Source organism: Carcharhinus amblyrhynchos, chromosome 13 (assembly GCF_965287045.1).
Source record: "Carcharhinus amblyrhynchos chromosome 13, sCarAmb.v2.hapA, whole genome shotgun sequence".
In the NCBI taxonomy this organism is placed as follows: domain Eukaryota; kingdom Metazoa; phylum Chordata; class Chondrichthyes; order Carcharhiniformes; family Carcharhinidae; genus Carcharhinus; species Carcharhinus amblyrhynchos.
Genome location: NC_137336.1, coordinates 7,981,504 through 8,003,445, shown reverse-complemented (window position 1 = coordinate 8,003,445; position 21,942 = coordinate 7,981,504). Strand labels below are relative to the sequence as shown.

At 48.8% G+C, this 21,942-nt stretch overlaps 2 protein-coding genes across 2 annotated transcripts in view; one reads left to right on the top strand and one right to left on the bottom strand.

The window, feature by feature from the left end:
* The first annotated feature begins 2,943 nt into the window (after positions 1–2,943).
* Positions 2,944–11,961, top strand: mrpl22 (mitochondrial ribosomal protein L22). The gene is made up of 7 exons (XM_080201030.1): positions 2,944–3,052; positions 3,908–3,950; positions 4,546–4,678; positions 6,687–6,752; positions 8,679–8,756; positions 10,430–10,499; positions 11,662–11,961. Exons 1-7 carry the CDS (start codon positions 3,028–3,030, stop codon positions 11,868–11,870), a joined length of 624 nt encoding a protein of 207 aa, XP_080057156.1. The 5' UTR covers positions 2,944–3,027; the 3' UTR covers positions 11,871–11,961.
* A 6,486-nt stretch (positions 11,962–18,447) lies between these two features.
* The window catches only part of apbb3 (amyloid beta (A4) precursor protein-binding, family B, member 3), a 73,479-nt gene continuing 69,984 nt past the window's right edge, over positions 18,448–21,942 (bottom strand). The window contains exons 11-12 of the mRNA XM_080201204.1: positions 20,880–21,059; positions 18,448–18,708 (exon numbers count right to left, since the gene is read on the bottom strand). Coding sequence (XP_080057330.1) covers positions 18,463–18,708; positions 20,880–21,059 — 426 coding nt within the window. The 3' untranslated portion in view covers positions 18,448–18,462. The remainder of the gene's footprint in view (positions 18,709–20,879; positions 21,060–21,942) is intronic.

The window sequence follows — 21,942 nt, the reverse complement described above, 5'->3', positions numbered from 1 at the left end:
TCACCATCTGGCAAGTCTGTTTTTCAGTTTCTCTCTATGCACACCAGTCTACCTCTCTCTCTGTGCCTCTGAGCTTTAGAATATGTTGTTTCTTTCACTATCTATCTGCCTCTCCATTTATCTGTCACTCTCTAATCTTTAGGATGTGTTTTTTAAAAAGTATTGATTAGTCACAAGTAGGCTTACATTAACAGGGCAATGAAGTTACTGTGAAAATCCCCTTGTTGCCACACTCCAGCACCTGTTCGGGTACACTGAGGGAGAATTTAACACAGTCAATGCACCTAACCTTTTGGATTGTGGGAGGAAACTGGAGCACCTGGAGGAAACCCACGCAGACACAGGGAGAATGTGCAAACTCCACATAGTGACCCAAGCCAGGAACTGAACCTGTTCATGTGTACTTCTTTCTGTTTTCAGTCTCCCTTATCTCTCCCTCTTCTGTGTATATCCAGTACTGTCGCTCCCTCTTTTTCGCTGTATATGTCTCTATCCTTCTGTGTATATCTATCTCTGTCTAATCTCTCCCACTCTGTCTCTTTCCAGATGTTTGTCTCGCCCCCTGTTTCCTTTCTCAATGGACTGTGGGAAATGTATCACTTTTTCTTCTCTCTCCCTCTCTGTCTCTCCTTTTTCTCTATTGCTCTGTATTCTCTCCCTCTATCTTTCTATTCTACCTACTCTCTATGCACTCCCTCTCTATTAACTCTCTATTCTCCCCTTCTATCTCTTGATCCTCCTGTCTATTCTCTCTGTTATCTTTCTATTCTGCTCTTTCTCTCTCTCTATTCTTCCCCTCCCAATTTTCTCTATCTCATTCTCGATTCTCTACCCTCTATGCTCTCCTATTCCCTCTCTCTACCTGTCTTTTCTCTTTCTCTATTCTCTCTCTCTCTTTATTATCCTCTTCTCTCACTCTCTCTCTGCTCTCTCTTACCATATAGGTATCTATTCTCTTTCCATCAGGGTGGCAAAGTAGCACAGTGGTTAGCGCTGCTGCCTCACAGCACCAGGGACCCAGGTTCAATTCTGGCCTCGGGTCACTGTGTGTGTGTGTGTGTGTGGAGTCTGCACGTTCTTCCTGTGTCTGTGTGGGTTTCCTCCGGGTGCTCTGGTTTCTTCCCACCTTCTGAAAGACGTACTGTTGAGGTGGATTGACCCAAACAGGCGCTGGAGTGTGGTGACATGGGAAATTTCACAGTAACTTCATTGCAGTGTTAATGTAAGCCTAACTTATGACTAAAAAAAACTTTAACTATATTCCCCCCTCTCTATTTTCTGTCTATGTGTCTGGAAGATATAAATATACATACAACCTCTTCTACCTATATTCTGCCTGTGCCTGGTTGTGGAAGGTGTAGATATACTGTCTGGGGTTGTGGATGATCTGTATGTGTTTTATATATATAGAGATATCTATTATGTCTGGGGCTGTATCACTGTGTCTGGGGCTGTATCACTCTGTGTCTGGGGCTGTATCACTCTCTGTGTCTGGGGCTGTATCACTCTCTGTGTGTCTGGGGCTGTATCACTCTCTGTGTATCTGGGGCTGTATCACTCTCTGTGTATCTGGGGCTGTATCACCCTGTGTGTCTGGGGCTGTATCACTCTCTGTGTCTGGGGCTGTATCACTCTCTGTGTGTCTGGGGCTGTATCACTCTCTGTGTATCTGGGGCTGTATCACTCTCTGTGTATCTGGGGCTGTATCACCCTGTGTGTCTGGGGCTGTATCACTCTCTGTGTCTGGGGCTGTATCACTCTCTGTGTATCTGGGGCTGTATCACTCTCTGTGTGTCTGGGGCTGTATCACCCTGTGTGTCTGGGGCTGTATCACTCTCTGTGTGTCTGGGGCTGTATCACCCTGTGTGTCTGGGGCTGTATCACCCTCTGTGTGTCTGGGGCTGTATCACCCTGTGTGTCTGGGGCTGTATCACCCTGTGTGTCTGGGGCTGTATCACCCTCTGTGTGTCTGGGGCTGTATCACCCTGTGTGTCTGGGGCTGTATCACCCTGTGTGTCTGGGGCTGTATCACCCTCTGTGTCTGGGGCTGTATCACCCTGTGTGTCTGGGGCTGTATCACCCTCTGTGTGTCTGGGGCTGTATCACCCTCTGTGTGTCTGGGGCTGTATCACCCTCTGTGTGTCTGGGGCTGTATCACCCTCTGTGTCTGGGCTCCCAGAGTGGAGCAGTTTGTGGGGACGGGTCCCGGGCACTTTTGCAATCCCCCCGGACACACACCCAGACACAGCCCCTGGACACACACCCAGACACAGCCCCTGGACACACACCCAGACACAGCCCCGGGACACACACCCAGACACAGCCCCCGGACACAGCCCCCGGACACACACCCAGACACAGCCCCCGGACACACACCCAGACACAGCCCCCGGACACACACCCAGACACAGCCCCCGGACACACACCCAGACACAGCCCCCGGACACACACCCAGACACAGCCCCCGGACACACACCCAGACACAGCCCCCGGACACACACCCAGACACAGCCCCCGGACACACACCCGGACACAGCCCCCGGACACACACCCGGACACAGCCCCCGGACACACACCCGGACACAGCCCCCGGACACACACCCGGACACAGCCCCCGGACACACACCCGGACACAGCCCCCGGACACACACCCGGACACAGCCCCCGGACACACACCCAGACACAGCCCCCGGACACAGCCCCCGGACACACACCCAGACACAGCCCCCGGACACAGCCCCCGGACACACACCCAGACACAGCCCCCGGACACAGCCCCCGGACACACACCCAGACACAGCCCCCGGACACACACCCAGACACAGCCCCCGGACACAGCCCCCGGACACACACCCAGACACAGCCCCCGGACACACACCCAGACACAGCCCCGGACACACACCCAGACACAGCCCCCGGACACACACCTAGACACAGCCCCGGGGACAGGCAGCGCTGTCGAGCGCGGAGTGAGTGATCGCTCTGCTCTGCTGTTCTGTGTTGATTGGTTGTGTCTGAAGCAGCAACATGGCGGCCTGGAGCCCAGCTCAGGGTCAGTGTCCCTCAGACACACTCACTGTGTCTCTGTACCCGGCCTTCTCTCTTTGTGTCTGTGTCCCCCCCTCCCCCCTCTAATTCCACCATCCCCCACCCTCTCTCCAGCTCAGAGAGTGTCTCTGAGACACACACTGTCCCCCCACACCTCTGTGTCTGTGTCCCTCTAAACTCCCCCAACACCACCCCCATCTCTCTCTGTGTCTCTCCTGATCTAACCCCCATCTCTCCCTGTGTCTCTCCTGTTCTAACCCCCATCTCTCCCTGTGTCTCTCCTGTTCTAACCCCCATCTCTCTCTGTGTCTCTCCTGATCTAACCCCCATCTCTCCCTGTGTCTCTCCTGTTCTAACCCCCCCCTCTCTCTCTCTCTCTCTGTGTCTCTCCTGTTCTAACCCCCCCCCCTCTCTCTCTCTCTCTCTGTCTCTCCTGCTCTAACCCCCTCTCTCTCTCTGTCTCTCCTGCTCTAACCCCCTCTCTCTCTCTGTGTCTCTCCTGCTCTAACCCTCTCTCTCCCTCTGTGTCTCTCCTGCTCTAACCCCCTCTCTTTCTCTCTCTCTCTGTCTCTCCTGCTCTAACCCTCTCTCTCCCTCTGTGTCTCTCCTGCTCTAACCCCCTCTCTTTCTCTCTCTCTCTGTCTCTCCTGCTCTAACCCTCTCTCTCCCTCTGTGTCTCTCCTGCTCTAACCCCCTCTCTTTCTCTCTCTCTCTGTCTCTCCTGCTCTAACCCTCTCTCTCCCTCTGTGTCTCTCCTGCTCTAACCCCCTCTCTTTCTCTCTCTCTCTGTCTCTCCTGCTCTAACCCTCTCTCTCCCTGTCTCTCTCCTGCTCTAACCTTCTCTCTCTCTCTCTCCAAGGTGCTGCTGCTGTGAGGAATTTACTAACACACATTCATTCCAGGTAAGACCTCATTCACAATCCGTGTCCTTGGTTAAAGAAGCTCGTTTCTGTAGCGCCTTTCACAATCTCCCAAATGCTTTACTTGATGGATAGTCACTGATGTAATGTGGGAAATGCAGCAGCCAATTTGTGCACAGCAAACTCCCACGAACAGTAATGTGGATAATGACGAGTTAAATTGCTTTTTATAAAGCTGGTTGTGATAAATGTTGGCCTAATTGGACATCGGGAACAGGACTCTCACTCTCCCACAGCCCAAAGATGTGCAAGTTTTGTGGATTGGCCATAGTAAATTGTCCCTTAGTGTCGGGGGATTAATAGGGTAAATTTGTGGGGTTATGGGGACAGGGGCTGGGTGGGATTGTTGTTGGTGCAGGTTCGATGGGCTGAATGGCCTCCTGTGCTGTGGGAATTCTATGTTTTTCACAGAGATTGATATCTTTCTAGATATTAATGCCATCAAGTGATATGGGGATCGTGTGGGAAAATGGTATTGAGATCAGCCGTGACCCTGTTGAATGCCAGAGCAGGCTTGAGGAGCCAATTGGCCTTCTCCTATCTCCTGTGTAACTTTTGTCATTCTCCTCCTCCACAGATTGCTTGCATCATGCAGTATCGTTCCACAGTCCCGCGTACACACCAGCCTCACTCTACCCGCAAAGAACTGGGAGCGGAAGAACCGAGTGCTTTACCCTCCACAGCTTCCAGACGAGCCTCGCAGACCTGTGGTAGGTTTGCTGCACTTGTTCTTAAAATGTACAGCATAGAAACTGGCCATTCGATCCGCCTTGTCAATGCTGCCATTTATGCTTCACATGGGCCTTCTCCCACTCTCATCTAATCTTTATCAGTGGCAAATAGAATCAAAGGTTATTTAGATTCCTCTAAAATGTATCTGCTCTGTTCACCTCAATCACTTTCTCATTTTCTGGGTAACAACATTACTCTCGAATTCCATACTGGATCTATTAGGGATTAACCTGGATTTATGGCATCTCATTCCGGACTCCTGCAGGAGCAGAAGATGAAGGAACAGAATCAGGCCAATCAGTCTGTCAAGTCTTTTCCATCATTCAATGAGATTATGATTGATCTGATATGGTAATCCTCAACTCCATTTTCCTATCCCCATAACCCTCAATTCCCTTCAGTCTTGAACATATTTAATGCCCCAGCCTCTACATCCCTCTATGATAAAGGATTCCACGGATTCACTCCCCTCTGAGAGAAGAAATTTCTCCTCATTTCTGTCTTCAGTGGGCAACCCCCTTTACTCTGCGATTATGCCCTCTGTTTCCCCTTGAGGGACAATCTAGGACCAACCTCTCAGCACCCACCCTGTCAAACCCCCCTGAGAATCTTTTATGTCTCAATAAAGTCACCTCTCATTCTTCTAAACTCTGATGAGGACAGGCCCAAACTAGTGAATCTTTCCTCATTAGAAAATCCCTCCACACCCCAGATCAACCAGTGAACCTTCCCTGGGCTGCCTCCAATGTCAGTATTATCTCCCCTTAGATAAGGGGATCAAAACTGTTCACAGTGTTCCACAATTGGAAGCATTTTCTTTCCCGCCATCCTTGCATAATTTTCCAGACCTCGATCACACCCTCAGCCTTCTCTTTTCTTGAGAATCATAGAGTCCCTACAGTGCAGAAGGAGGCCATTCAGCCCATCGAGCCTGCGCAGACAACAATCCCACCCAGACCCCGCTAATTTCCCTTGACACTAAGGGGCAATTCAGCATGGCCAATTCACCTAACCAACACATCTTTGGACTGAGGGAGAAAACTGGATAGGAAACCCACACAGACACAGGGAGAATGTGCAGACTCCACACAGATGGGGACCTGAGGCCAGAATCAAACCTGGGTCCCTGGCACTGTGAGGCAGCAGTGCTAACCAGTGTGCCACTGTGCTGCCCAAAATTCTTCCCAGCTGCTGTGGTGGGATTTGAACCTCTGGCCCCACAGCATCAGCCCAGACCTCTGGATTACCAGCCCAGTGACATTACCACTCCACCAACAGGATGGATCCCAGACTGTTCAGTCTGTGCTCTCATTCTGTTACCATTCTACAAAATCCTTTCTTATTGTCTTCGCCAGAGCTTCTGCCATCTTTTTATAACGTGAAAACCAGAACAGTTCCCATGGCGCAAGATAATCATGGACAAGTCCAAATCAGGTGATCCTGAGCTGAGGCTTCTGAATATTTATCAAACGTAACTCTGCACACCTCACCTTTTGTCACTGGCTTGAATCCCAGCTCGGGCCACCTGTCTATGGGACGGAGTTCGATCCCAAGATGATGCAATACTTAGACATCACCACAGCTCAAAATGCTCCCTACAGACACAAGCCAGGGGTGGGAGGGCTGAAGCTGTTGGCACGTGGTTCAGGTATCAGAGTCTGATCTTCTCATTGCCATGCTTCTCTGAGGTGGCGCAGTGGTAATGTCACTGGACTAGTAATCCAGTAACCCAGGCTAATACTTCTGGAGACACGGGTTCAAATCCCACCATAGCAGCTGGTGGAGTTTAAATTTGAATAATAATAAATCTGTAATTATAAAGCCAGCGATGCCCATGTCCCATGAAAGCATTTTTTAAAAGTTCTGCTGAAGAACAGGCAGAATGTGCAGTCTCTCGGGCTCTGTGCTCCCACTGTGCCAGCACAGCCCAGGCATTGTGGCAGGAATGGAGAGTTTGATTGTAAAAGGTCCGTTATGCTTCAACAGGAGGTTTACCACTGCAGGAGGCAAATCAAATACAGCAAGGACAAGATGTGGTATCTGGCAAAAATGGTAAGTCTATTTTGTGGTTATTGTGGTAATTTGGTGAAAATGGTAGAGTCTTAGAGTAAGGGAATTTTCAGAGTAACTTCATTGTAGTGTTAATGCAAGCCTACTTGTGACATTAATAAATAAATTATTTAGAGCCATCAAGTTTTACAGTACAGCAAGAGGCCCTTCAGCCCATCATGTCTGTGGCAGCCATCAAGTACCTTATCTGTTCAAATCCCATTTTCCAGCACTCGGTCTGTAGCCTTGGATGCTATGGCATTTCAAGTGCTCATCTTAAATGGTCCTGAAATGTTGTGAGGGTTCCCGCTTCTACCACACTTTAAGGCAGCAAGTTCCAGATTCCCACCATCCTCTGGATGAATTTCCTGAAATCTCCTCTAAATCCTCTGCCCCTTACTGTAAATCTATGCCCCCAGTTATTGACCCCTCTACTAAGGGGAAAAGTTTCTTTCTACCCGTCCTATCTCTGTCCTCATAATCATGCACACCTCAATCAAGCCCCGTCTCAGCCTTCTCTGCTCTAAGGAAAATAACCCCAACCTAGCAAACCTCTCTTCATGCTTGAAACGCTCCAATCCAGGCAACATCCTGGTGCATCTCCTCGGCACCCTCTCCAGTGCAATCACATCCTCCCAATAATGTGGCAACCAGAACTGTACATAGCACTCTAGCTGTTGCCTAATCAGTGTTTTATACAGCAGCTTCATTATTGCCCTTTCCTTATATTCAATGCTTCAGTTAATAAAGACAGGTAAAGGCTTGCTTTATGGTTATTGTGGTAACGTACCTGGTGAAAATGCTATATCCGTATTTCTGGTTATTTTAGTAATATAAGTGCTGTAAATGGTAATGTGTTTTATGGTTATTGTGGCAATGTACTTGGTATAAATGCTAAGTCTGTGTTTTCTGGTTATTATGGTAATGTTATGTTGAAGCATCAGCCTGTTTCCGTGGGGAGATTGGATCTGGGTTTTCCTCCTTTGATACAACCTGGAATCGAGTGACTGAGTGACAGTAAGTGAAAGGGGATTTAACAGAGAGGCCCAGCATCGCAGTCCCATTCTTCCCACTGCTGACCAGGATTCCCCACCCTCTCCGTCTCCGGGACATTCACTTGTCGTTGGGGATTCAGGAGGCTTGCCTGGTCTCACTCATTAACCAGCACGAATAATGTCAAACCACTGGGACCAGGACGGGCTGGCTGAGTGAGGCAGTAATCCCTTGCCAAAGTGATCAGGAGTTCACTCAATGTCCCAGGATTGAGGAGATGAGACTCCATCCTGTTGGATTCCCCCTCTCTATCTACCCCATTCCGGTACAAGTTTCCAAGGAGTGCCTTAATACCCCAATAAAAGTGTCAATCGACCAGGCTGCACAGAGCAGGAGGGTCGTCACCTGTTCACCTTCTGCATATAATCCAGTTTCTAACCATCCCGAAAATAAGGACTCGCCCAGGATGAGACAGAGACAAAATCCAAATGGAAGAAGTGGACAGCTCTGGTCAGTGCTTGGACTGAACCCAACCCACCAATCCTGCAAACATGGCTTTTTGCTCCCAACTTTCCTCCTGTCTTTATTTGTATTTTTGCAAATGTATGTATTTCTAAGCCAGCATTTATGGCCCATTCTTATTACCCCTTGGGAAGAGCTGGTGAGCTTGAACTGCGGCAGCCCATCTGATATAGGTACACGCACAGTGCGGTTAGGGAGGAAATTCCAGGATTTTGATCCAGCATCGGCGAAAGAACGGCAATAAATTTCCAAGTCAGGACGGTGGGTCACCTGGAGGTGATGATGTTCCCAGGTATCTGCTGCCCTTGTCTTCGTAGGTGGCAGTGGTCATGGATGCTAAAGAGCCTTGGTGAGTTGCTACATGAGGTTCATGTAACCATGTGAAGGATTTTAACTCCAACGTTCATGTTGCAGATCAGAGGGATGACCTTTGACCAGGCAGTTGCCCAGCTGCAGTTCAATGACAAAAAGGGAGCAAAGGTTATGCTGGAGGTAAGAGAATCAGAGGAAGGGCAAGGGGGTTTGGATTACTGGCAGCACTAACCTGCCTGCTGGGCTGATTTATAAACACTGCCACTTCGAAAGCATTACTATAGCAATTTTCACCACCCCAGGACATTGCAAAGCACTTTACAGCTAATGAAGTACTTTTTGAAGTGTAATGACTGTTGTAATGTAGGCAACATGCTAGCCAATTTGTGCACAGCAAGATCCCACAAACAGCAATGTGATAACCCGACGATCTGTTTTACATAGCCTCCTTCTGCACTGTAGGGATTCTATTTGGCCCATCGAATCTGCACTGACAACAATCCCATCCAGACCCCATCCCCGTAACCCCACATACTGACATATATGTAATCTGTAATGTGTCGTAATCCCCCGATACCAAGGGGCAATTTAACACAGCCAATCAACCTAACCTGCACATCTTTGGACTGTGGCAGGAAACCCATATGGACACGGAGAGAAGGTGCAAAGTCTGCACAGACAGTGACCCGAGGCCAGAATTGAACCAGGGTCCCTGGCGTTGTGAGGCAGCAGTCTTTACACTGTGCCACCATGCTGCCCTTAAGTGATGTTGGTTGAGGAATAAATATTTGGCCCTGGACATTGGGAGAACTCCTGGCTACTTTGAAAATATCGATCTTCCAAATCCTGAGAGAACACACAGGCCCTCAGTTTAACATCTTATCCAAAGTCTAATTATTAGACTAGATGGTTTATTGAGGTTCAGAGGAATCTAAAGCAAAGATGTTGCACAGGTGTAATTGCAATTAACCAATAACACTGAGCAAAGCTCATGTTAATTGTAACTAGTGAGTGCAGCTGGAGTTTCGGTTTAACATCTCATCTGAAAAACTGCATCTCCTGCAGTGTGGGGCTCTTCCAGTTCTGCACTCAGAGGGTCAGCTAAGATTTTGTGCACACGATTTTGGAGCAAAACTTCAATCCCTGAGTTTCTAAGTCAGATGTAAGAGAATGGCACTGGAAACTGCTTTAAGTAAATATCCTGCCTGTGGCACTGTGGGAGGAATGATATTTCTAAGTCTGATGGAGTCCTCATGATCATGTGTTTTATAAGGGTAGCAGGGACATGGAGGTGGAATTCAGACACAGATCAGCCATGATCCAATTGAGGAACAGGTTTGAAGGGCTGAATGGCCTCCTTTTTCAGTGTACCATGGAGAGGTGCCAATAGCTATGATTTGATTTGATTTATTATTGTTACATGTATTAACATACAGTGAAAAGTATTGTTTCTTGCGTGCCATACAGACAAAGCATACCGTTCATAAAGAAGGAAACGGGAGAGTGCAGAATGGAGTGTTACAGTCATAGCTAGGGTGTAGAGAAAGATCAACTTAATGCAAGGTAAGTTCATTCAAAAGTCTGACAGCAGTACGGAGGAGGCTGTATGATTCTGTAAACAGGACAGCATCATGTTAAAGGTATGATACAAGCAGAAGTTGTTGTGGGAGCTTGCTGTGCGCTAACTGGCTGCCACATTACAACAGTAACAATACTGAGAGCACCTCATTGGCTGGAATGTGCTTTACAACACCCTGGCCTTGTGAAAGGCAGTATATAAATTCAATCTCTCTCTCTCTCTTGGGTTTTGACATGTTTTGTTGTATTGTGTTTCTGTTCATTGTCTCCTTCAGGTTCTTTTGGAAGCTCAGGAAATGGCAGTGAGGAACCACAATCTGGAGTACAGATCCAACCTGTATGTAGGTAAAGACCCACTCCAATCATTTCTCACCGTCACCAGTACTGTACTTTTATATCGATATAACACAATTCCTAATCTCAGGACATCCCAGTGAACCACGCTGCTGCGAATTGGGATTGGTAGGCTTCACCAGGTGAAGGCACTAAAGGGCATTAGTGAAGTGAATTTTCATAATGGCATCACCAGCTTCCGACTCCACATTTAGTAATTAATTGAACTAAAATTCTTCCCAGCTGCTGTGGTGGGATTTGAACATCTGTCCCCAGAGCATCAGTCTAGACCTCTGGATGACCAGCCCAATGTCGTTACCACGACACCAAAAGTGATGCTCATCTGAAATGGAAAAAGATTACATTTATATCTTGCTTTTCAGATCTGTTGGGATCGCAAATCAATCATTGCAGTATAGTCATTCTTGCAATGTCGGAAACACGGCAGCCAATTTGTGCATAGAAAGTTCCCACAAACAGCAGTGTGATAATAATCGGATAATGTGATGGAGATTAGAGAGTAAATATTGACCAGGACACTGGTGAGAACTCCTCTGCTCCTCCTTAGAATAGTGACAACCACCAAAAGAAGGTGATGATGTTCCCAGGTATCAGTTTAATGCCTTCTGTAAAAGACAGCACCTCTGACAGTGCAGCACTCCCTCAGGGCTGGCACTTAAGCTCAAGTTCTGGAATGAAACTTGAACCTCTTGTCCTAGCTTTTTTAAAATTTATTCGTGGGCCACCATTTATTACCCATCCCTAGTTGCCCGAGGGGCATTTGAGAGTCCGACTGGCAGTGGGGTCACATGTCGGTCAGACCAGGTAAGGAGGGCAGATTTCCTTCCCTAAAGGACATTAGTGAGCCCGATTGGGTTTTTCCGACAATCGACAATGGTCATCAGTAGATTCTTAATTCCAGTTATTTTTTATTGAATTCAAAATTCCACTACCTGCTGTGGCGGGATTTGAACCCGGGTCCCCAGAACAACAGCTGAGTTTCTGGATTATTAATAGTCTAGCAATAATACCACCAGGCCACTGCTTACCTGCTGAGCCACAGAACTCAAAGGCAGGGAAGAGCAGAGCAGACTATCTCCTGAAAGGCGTCATTTAATTTAACCCCCTCCCTTCTTTCTTTCTCTCTCCCTCCCCGGCACCTCCCATTTCCCAGCCGAGTCGTTCTCCGGTAAGGGTCAGTATCTGAAGAGGATCCGTTACCACGGCAGAGGGATGTTCGGCATCATGGACAGAGTCTACTGCCACTACTTTGTCAAGCTGGTGGAAGGGGGCCCCCCGGTGGAGAAGAAGATCACCGGCTTTGACCAGGCTAAGGAGTACGTGCAACAACTGCGCAACAGAACCATCACTCATGCCTTGTGATGGTGCCACAGTGGCATGGCACAGCACACCAGCGTAGCACTGCCTGCAACAGGCTTGTAAGATGATTGTAAATAAAGACTTTGAATTGTGAGGTTTTTGTTTTGTTTTTATTTCATAAACCAAGTGGGCCTGCCACCTGTGTGAGGGCCCAGTGAACAGAGTGAAAATCAGCACTGTTTGTCCATGAGAAGAATCAGGAGTAGGACATTGGCCTCCTCGAACCTGCTCCACCTTTCAGTTATCATCGCTGATTCTCAACCCTGTCTCATCTCCAAATACCTGTAAGATCTCAACCTTCATGCTCATCGTCTGAGCACCCCACAGCTCTCTGGGGTAGCGAATTCATAGAAACTTACAGTGCAGAAGGACGCCATTTGGCCCATCAAGTCTGCACTGGCCACAATCCCACCTAGTCCCCCCGACACTAAGCGACAATTTAGCATGGCCAAACCATCTAACCCACAAATCTTTGGACTGTGGGAGGAAACCAGACCACCTGGAGGAAACCCACACAGACATGGGGAGAATGTGCAAACTCGATGCAGGCAGTGACCTAAGTTGGGATCTTATGTCCTTGGTGCTGTGAGGCAGCACTGTGCCACCGTGCTGCCTCAATTCCAAAGGTTCACAAGCGACATGTTGCCACCGTGTGGGTGGCTCAGTGGTTAGCACTGCTGCCTCATAGCTCCAAGGACCCGAGTTCAATTCCTGGGTTGGGTCACTATGCGGAGTTTGCACGTTCTCCCTGTGTCTGCGTGGGTTTCCTCCAGGTGCTCCAGTTTCCTCCCACAGACTGAAAGACATGTTAGTTAGGTACGTTGACCCAAACAGGCGCCGGAGTGTGGTGACTAGGAATTTCACAGTAACTTCATTGCAATGTTAATGTGTCTACTTGTGACTAATAAATAAATAAACTAACTTTTGATGTTGCTTATATTTCAACACCACTGAGTTAAAATAAAAGCAGAAAGTGCTGGCAGCCTCTGTGGAGAGAGAAACGGGAGTTAATGTTTTGACTTTGCTTCAGAATTGAGTTGAGTCAGCTGCTTTGAGTGAGCACTGTACTCGGACAGAGAAAACTCAACCATTACTGATGGCCTGAGTTTCTGCAGTAACTTCTGCTGAATGAGGGTAAGACAGGAGTAGTCAATCCAACATTTCACTGGTAGTATGTGGGGAGGAGATGGAGCTGGGTGGCACTGGGCTACATGTGGAAAGTCACCTATTTGCAATGCTATCACCAAGGGACAAGCAATTGGACAACAATAGAAGGGGACCGGCATGCAGGAGGAGAAAGAGAGCTCTGGTTACAATTAGACATAAAAATGGGACCTGGTGAGAGCAGCCCCACCCTGCTGGTCGAAGGTGGAGAGGGTGTTGGAAGAGGATGTTGTGGCCAGCCATGTGAGGGATTCCAGACAGCATAAGGAAGGAAAGTTTGACAAAAAATGAAGACAGACATTGCTGGAAAAGCTCAGCAGGTCTGGTGGTGGTGAGCGAAACAGAGTTAAAGTCTCGAGTTCATATAACTCTTCCTCAGCGTTCTGATAAGGAGTGTTTCAGTGTTACTAGAGGGCAGGAAGTTGTTTTGAAGGGGAGGGGAGCAGTAACTGAAGTGGGAGGACCATGAATTGGTTAATGTGGGAGGCAGAGAGGGAAGGTCAGAGGTTAATTAGAAGTAGAGCTGGACTGTTCAAAAGTCCAGGAATATCTTGGATAAAACCTGGAACTCCTTCACTATAAACCTTCTCCTTAAACCTCCTCTCCCTCGTCCTCTTCATTCTCACTTACAGCAAGATATACACAGAGCTTATGGATTTTGTTACCAAGATTGAGAGCTTCCACTTATCTGCTATTCCATATTCCCACCCTGGAGCAGCATGGTAGCACACTGGTTAGCACTGCTGCCTGACAGCACTAGGGACTTGGGTTCGATTCCCAGCTTGGGTCACTGTCTGTGTGGAGTCTGTACATTCTCCATGTGTCTGCATGGACTTTCTTCGCTTCTTTTGCATTTTGCTCCCCTCTTATTTCTTTAGCTCCTGCAAAAACGTCTGAGGTATATTCTCTGATAGAAAGAATGAGAAAAGACCTGCCTCCCCTTCCCCTATCCCTCCCCCCCCTCCGTAAATACTACCAAATAAACCTATTGGACTTTAACCTGGTGTTGTGAGACTACTTATTGTCCTTACCCCAGTCCAACACAGGCAACTCCACATCATGGATTTCCTTCAGTTTCCTCCCACAGTCCGAAAGACATGCTGGTTAGGTGCATTGGCCAAGCTAAATTCTCCCTCTATGTACCTGAACAGATGCTGGAGTGTGGCGACCCAGGATTTTCACATTAACTTCATTGCAGTGTTAATGTAAGCCTACTTGTGATACTAATAAATAAACTTAGCTGAACTTTCATCTTTCTCAGTTTCTCTCCAATCTTCCCCTCCTACCCTATCTGTTCACCTCATCGAGAATTATCTCCTGTTGCCTCTGCAGTGAGGGAGGAGGGGGAGGCCGGTCTTTTCTCATTCATTTTGTCAGGGAATAAACTTCAGACATTTTTGCAGGAGCTAAAGAAGTGAGAGCAAAACACAAAGAGAATTTGCAAAGGACATTTGCAGTAGTGAGGCTGAGTTGCTGTCAGAAGAATTCTCCTGATGTCTATAGACTCAAATGATTAAAAATTGTCACCATGCTCATTTTCACATTTTCATTTATTTAATAAACAACGGGTTGTTGACAACATCACTTCCCACCAATCCTGTGCTCGCTTTGTATAGCATCACCTTCAAGAACATTTTTCATTGGCTGCAACTTTAATGGGTGAAACGCCAAGAGTCCAAGATTGCCAGTGACAAGAAGGGAGTTTGATATGAACTCCTGGCTACGCCATCATTCCCCCTTTGAATCCCCCTGACGGGAGCCCAGTGCCAGCTTTCCCGTACCAAGGAAGACCACCTGGAAAGAAGTTCAAAAATGAGAAATAGGAACAGAAGTAGACCATATGTCACTCCTTCCTGAACGCCACTCACTCGTCCTATCCCTTATTCTTCAATGCTCCAAAACTTCTCGATCTCAGCCTTGAATATACTCAATGATCAAGAACCCACAGCCCTCCAGGTTGGAGACTTCCAAAGATTCTTAGCCCTCTGAATTCCAGAGAAATTTTCCATCATCTCAGCCCCAAACATCTAACCCTTTGGATCATCTGCTAATCCACCAAACCCCATTGAATACCAGCCCACTCCATGGGGCCTGTTGGCCTTTAATCCTGGGAGAGATTACCCACCTTTCCTGGGACAGCTTGCCCGCTTTGCCACTCGTGGGTCTCAATACAATTCACCGCCAACTGGGAGCTGGCATGATTCCTTCTGAAGCCTTCGGAGAGGCTTGGTCAGACTAAAGGGTGTTGATTCCGCGGGGGTTTAGTAACCTGAATCCAGAAGGCTAAGGGTTGCACTGACAGTGGGGAAGGACAAAATAAGAACTAGGAGCAGGAGTCGGCCATCTGGCCCCTCGAGCCTGCTCCGCCGTTCAATAAGATCATGGCGGATCTTTTTGTGGACTCAGCTCCACTTACCCACCCGCTCACCATAACCCTTAATTCCTTTACTGTTCAAAAATTTATCTATCTTTGCCTTAAAAACATTCAATGAGGGAGCCTCAACTGTTTCACTGGGCAGCGAATTCCACAGATTCACAACCCTTTGTGTGAAGAAGTTCCTCCTCAACTCAGTCCTAAATCTGCTCCCCCTTATTTTGAGGCTATGCCCCCTAGTTCTAGTTTCACTGCCAGTGGAAACAACTTCCCTGCTTCTATCTAGTCTATTCCCTTCGTAATCTTATATGAACAAAGAACAAAGAACAAAGAACAACACAGCACGGGAAACAGGCCCTTCGGCCCAACGAGCCCGCGCCGCCGTCCCACTGTCTCATGTTTCTATAAGATCTCCCCTCATTCTTCTGAATGCCAATGAGTATAGCCCCAGTCTACTCAGACTCTCCTCTTAAGTCAACCCTCTCAATTCTGGAATCAATCTGGTGAATCTCCTCTGCACCCCCTCCAGTGCCAGTCTATCCTTTCTCAAGTAAGGAGATCAAAACTGGACACAGTAACTCCAGGGGTGGCCTCACCAGCACCTTATACAGCTGGTGTGTCTTCTCACCGAACGTTGCCTTCGATGTAAAAGAATCCCACGATCTTAATTGGTGATGGCAGGGGGCAGGGGGGTGGGCACTGGTGGGTATGGGAGGGGAGTGAGTCTTTCCCCTCCAAGGTCGCACTGGGACAGGTGCTACCACAGCGACTTTGGAGGGGGATTCACTGGAGAGAAACCGAGCCTAAGAGCACGAGATTACCAGGAAAGGTTACATAAATTGGGCTTTTTAAAATCGTACTTTAGTTCTTGTGGGATGAGGACATCACTGGCAAGGCCAGAATTTGTTGTCCATCCCATCATGCCTTGGTTTGCTCGGCCATTTTAGAGGGCAATGAAGAGTCGCCCACATTGCTGTGGCTCTGGAGTCACATGTAGGCCGGACCGGGTAAGGACGGCAGATTTCCTTCCCTAAAGGGCGTTAGTGAACTGGATGAAGTTCCATGGTCACCATGAGACTAATGTTCAATTCCAAATATTTTATTAATTGGATTTACATTTTGCAAGATATTATGGTCTTATGAATTTGAACCCATGGGTGGAATTCTCCCCCAAAAATTCTGAGTGTTAAATTTGCGTGAAAACCGGAGTAATTCACGCTGTTTTTGTTTCCAGTGGGAGTTCAAAGCAGAATCTCCCACATTCTGTGCACTGCAGAGTGCCCCAGTGTGAATTACATTGGAGAGCAGGGAGTGGGGTCTAGGCCCGCAGGAGAGGCTGGCACTACAGCGCTGAGCGGGTCACTGCGCATCACCAATCTGTTGGTGCTGAGATCAGCACACGCGCAGTGGCCCCTGTCTGCTGGCCTCCCGATTGCTGGCCAGCCCCACGACCCCTGCAATGCCGCACTTGAGACACTGCACGGCCTGATCGCTGGCACCCCCCCCCCCCCCCCCCCGTGCATGCCCAGACCAGCCTCGGCCCCCTCCCCCCTAGCCTTCATCTCCCACATCCTCCCTCCCCCCAACCCATCCTCCCTGTCACAGTCCTAACCTCTCCTTGCAGTCCAAATCCCCCCCCAGCAGGCTCCCCTCCCCCACTCTCCCCACACTGATGCCCCCCCCCCCCCCCCCTTATTCTGCCTGACCCGATGCCCGACCTCCCTTCCTCTGCTCGATCCCAAAATGCAGAGTGGCAGCAAAACGCACCCCCACCCCCCGCCATCCCCACCGGCTGCTCCCATCAGGCCCCACCCCATCACCCCTATTAGACCCCACCCCCTTGGCACTGCCCCCAGCCCAGTGGGCAGTGCCCCCAGCCCAGTGGGCAGTGCCAAGATGCCCCCTCAGAATTGGCACTTTGCCCCTTGGGCAGTGCCGGGGACCCAGGCTAGCACTGCCAGGGTGCCGATGCCCAGGGGGCACCACCCTCTGGGGGGCCCCAATTGCTAGTGGATTCAGTCCCGGGCCTGCTAATTGTATTTCAAATACACGTAAGTGTTTATTTAAATAATTTATGCGGCTCTCTGCCAATTTCCAGCATGGAGCTGACACCGCTGGAAATCCGGCGCTATCGGTACAGGACGCCCAACGTGGATCCCACGGATCGGGCACCGTTGGAATTTCTCGGCACAGCGCAGCGGGATGGGAGAATCCCATGTCCCACGAATGAATAAAAAAAGAATCAGAGCCATGCTGTTCAGGGGTGATGTCAGGAAGCACTTCCTCCCCATTACGGGGGGGATATGGAACCAATATGGGCAACTAGAGTTCAGATCCTGATCAGCCATGACCCCACCGAGAGGCAGAACAGGGCTCGAGGGGCCAAATGGCCTCCTCCAGCCCTCGAATCTTTACAACCACGGGCTCAGAGAACCTGCCGATCCTGTTTTTCCCTGGGAATTCTTCCAGAAAGCAGCAGCAGGTGGCCGGGGAAGGGGCAGCGTTACACGCTGGCATCACCAGATTGGGAAGCCCAGCTTAAGGAATCTCAGACCCTCTTGGTGTGAACTGCAGCCAAAATCAGAATCGGATGGAATTCCGTATCCCAAACCATCCGTACAAACCTCAACTTTCCAATTGGCAACGTTACCCCTTGTTCCACAACATTTGTACAAAATTAAAATGGATGCAACTCACAGCTACTTCTAGAATTGTCAAACACCTCAGATACACTACTGTTTAAAACTCTATCCTTCCCTCCTGTGTTTTCCCTCCATCCCCTCAACGTCTCCCATTCCCTCGCCTCCCCCACGTACCCCTCTGCCTAATAGCTCCCTGCCCTCTCCTCCTCACACCTTTCCTCCCCATCATCCATCATCATCAACTGACATAGCAACCCAACTCTTTCCCTCCCCCCCCCCCCCAACCCCACCCCATCTGCACCCAACATAACTCCTTCCCCCTCGTGCCCCCCCCCCCCCCACCCAATGCAGCTCCTTACCCCTTACACACCCTGCTCTCTCCACCCCCCCATCCCCAGCACCTTCCTCCGCGACACTACGGTATTTGTAACACCGACTGTTTATGTTTGAAAGTGTCCAGTAGTGCCAGCACGCCGCGCTTCAGGTTGGAGCCACCGCTGCACTTGGGGGCAGAGAGGAGGGGTCCGGGTGCGGGTCCTGCCCCGTCAATCACCGGGGGCGACAGGTGCTTCTTCAGACCTGCGGGGGGCGACGGCGAGCGGATGGCCCTCTTGGGTCTGGATGAGGGTGTTGCGGCCACCAAGCACTTCTGGTATTGCAGCTGTTGGACAGAAGGACATCATGGGGTTAACCAACACCACACAAGGAGCGCGGGCAGAGCTCGGTTAACTCAATGGGACTCAAAGAGGGGCAGAAAGCCCAGGAGCTGGAGGGGGCAGCATCATTCCTTGGAAAGAGAATTGGGGAGAATTATTTTCAATCTTTTCTCTCTCTTTCAAAGGATGCTTCATCATAGAATCCAGCTCAGTCTAACCTGACACAGCTCATATTCAATGCCAATTTCAGGAAGAGGTCACAGTGTAAATGGAGGACATTTGGCCAATCATATCCGTACAGGCTTTTAGATTGAGCTATCCAATTAGTTCCACCCCTACTCCTTACCGACTGCCCTGAAAATTCTTCTATTTCCACCATTCTGATTTGATTTGATTTATTGTTGTCACATGTATTAGCATACAGTGAAAAGTATTGTTTCTTGCGTGCTATACAGACAAAGCATACCGTTCATAGAGAAGGTAAGGAGAGGGTGCAGAATGTAGTGTTACAGTCCTAGCTGGTGTGCAGAGAAAGATCAACTTAGTCCGAGGTGAGTCCATTCAAAAGTCTGACGGCAGCAGGGAAGAAGCTGCTCTTGAGTCAGTTGGTACGTGACATCAGACTTTCGTATCTTTTTCCCAACAGAAGAAGGTGGAAGAGGGAATGTCTGGGGTGTGTGGGGTCCTTAATTATTTTGCTTTTCCGAGGCAGCAGGAAGTGTAGATAGTGTCAATGAATGGGAGACTGATTTGAGTGATGGACTGGGCTTTGTTCATGACCCTTTGTAGTTCCTTGCGGTCCTGAGCAGAGCACGAGCCCATACCAAGCTGTGATACAGCCAGAAAGAATGCTCTCTGTGGTGCATCTGTAAAAGCTGGTGACAGTCAGAGCTGACATGCCAAATTTCCTTCGCCTTCTGAGAAAGTAGAGGCTTTGGTGGGCTTTCTTAACTTTAGTGTCGGCGTGGGGGGACCAGGACAGTGATCTGGACACCTAAAAACTTGAAAATGTCAACAATTTCTACTTTGTCCTGATGGATATAGACAGGGGCACGTTCTCCATTATGCATCCTGAAGTTGATGACTGTCTCCTTCCCGAACCTTCTTGTGAAAACAATTGTTATATCTGATTCCACTCAGACAGCACTTTCCAACTGACAATAACTTGCTTGGGGAAAGGATTCTCCTCAGCTCCCTGCTGGTTCATTTGACAATTACCTTATGTTTGTGTTCTCTGGTTATCGATACAGCAATAGAAACCATTTCTCCTTGCACATCTACAAATTCTTTCATGATTTTGAACACCCTTATTAAATCTCCTCTTAACCTTGTCTCCTCTGAGGAGAACAACCCCAACACTCCCAATCACTCTGCATAAATCCCTGGATTAGTGGAACTCCAGCTATCAAGAAGCTCGATAGCAGCCAAGACAAAACAGCCTATCTAAGATTTTCAACATTCACTCCCTCCACCACCGATGCACAGTACCTGCTACATGCACCATCTACACGATACACCACTAATTCACCAGGACTACTTCAACAACACCTTACAAACCCCCAACCATTACCATCTAGAAGGGCAGGGACAGCAGACACATGGGGACCAACGTCTGCAGGTTCTCCTCCAAGTCACACACCATATACTTCCTGACTTGGAAGTATGTCAGCCGTTCCTTCACTGTCACTGGGTTGCAATCCTGGAGCTCCCTCCCTAACAGCACAGTGGGTTTACCTACACCACATGGACTGCAGCAGTTCAAGGATACGGCTCGCCACCAGGGCAATTAGAGATGGGCAATAAATGCTGGCAGCCACGCCCTACAAATAAAATAAAATGGAAAGAAATACTCTACACTCATATCTTTTCATTACACCTCTGTAGGTGTACAACCTCTACAGGTGTGCATGCTATAGATTCTGTTAGCTTTGGTTCAGTTCCTCTGGGCCAATGAATTTCTCAATGGTTGCAGAGTGGAATGAATTGGATAGCTCTTTCTAAGAGCAAACACATAAACGATTGCCCAAAGTCCTTCTTAAATGATACAAGATTCAATTTCTCCATGATTCTAAGTTGCAGGGCAATGGGGAAAGAACAGTAGAGAATGGGAATAACAGCATGTGGGATGGACCGAGTGGCCCCCTTTTACAACACCTGATGCTATAACAAGACTCACCACGCAAGCAGCCTGAATGGCCTCGGAGATGCAGCCGGCGTCAGGCTCACACCAGAAAACGTGGCACTCGAAGCGTTGGAGTCCCGTGTCCACAATGAGGCCAAAAGTGCGCGGGTCCTTCCCGATCCCCAGAAACGTCAAGTAGCGCACACGGCATTCCCACCACGGCTCCCTGCTCTCCTGAACAGAACACAGAGTACAGACTGTTCAAAAAATATACATCCCATTCTAGTCAGCCCAGGCGTCTGGGGCAGGGGCATCTCACAGTGTATTTACAGCACAACAACAGACCATTCAGCCCAACTGGTCTGTTCATGCTCCATGCAAGCCTCCTCCCATCCTTATTCATTTCACTCTCAGTTGGGCAGCAAGGTGGCACTGTGGTTAGCACTGCTGCCTCACAGCGCCAGGGACCTGGGTTCCATTCCTGGCTTGGATCACTGTCTGTGCGGAGTTTGTATGTTCTCCCCGTGTCTGCATGGGTTTCCTCCGGATGCTCCCGTTTCCTCCCACACACTGAAAGACGTCCTGGTTGAATACATTGGCCGTGCTAAATTCTCCCTCGTTGTACCTGAACAGGTGCTGGAGTGTGGCGATGGGGGGATTTTCACATTAACTTCATTGCAGTGTTAATGTAAGCCTTCTTGTGAGACTAATATTTAAATTCTATTGCTACGTCTTTCAGTTCCTTTCTCCCTCTTTTACTTATTTAACCTTCTCTTAAATACATCCACGTTATTCATTTCAACCACTCTCTCTGCTGGAGACTTCCACATGTTCACCACGCCCTGGGTGAAGAGCTCTCTCCTGAATTTCCTGTTCAATTTATTAGGGACTATTTATGACCCGTGTTCTGCACTCCCCCACAAGTGGAAGCAATTTTTTCACATCTGCCCTATGAAAAAGGGGATGTCCTGGGTGATCCCTGCCAGTGAGATAAAAGGGTTCGAATCCCACCCCATGACTTGATGGTCAAGGTGGGTGAATTCATAACTCAGCCAATCAGGTTACCAGCCTGTAAATCCTTCAACTCACAGCAAGGACAGACCATAAAACATAGGAG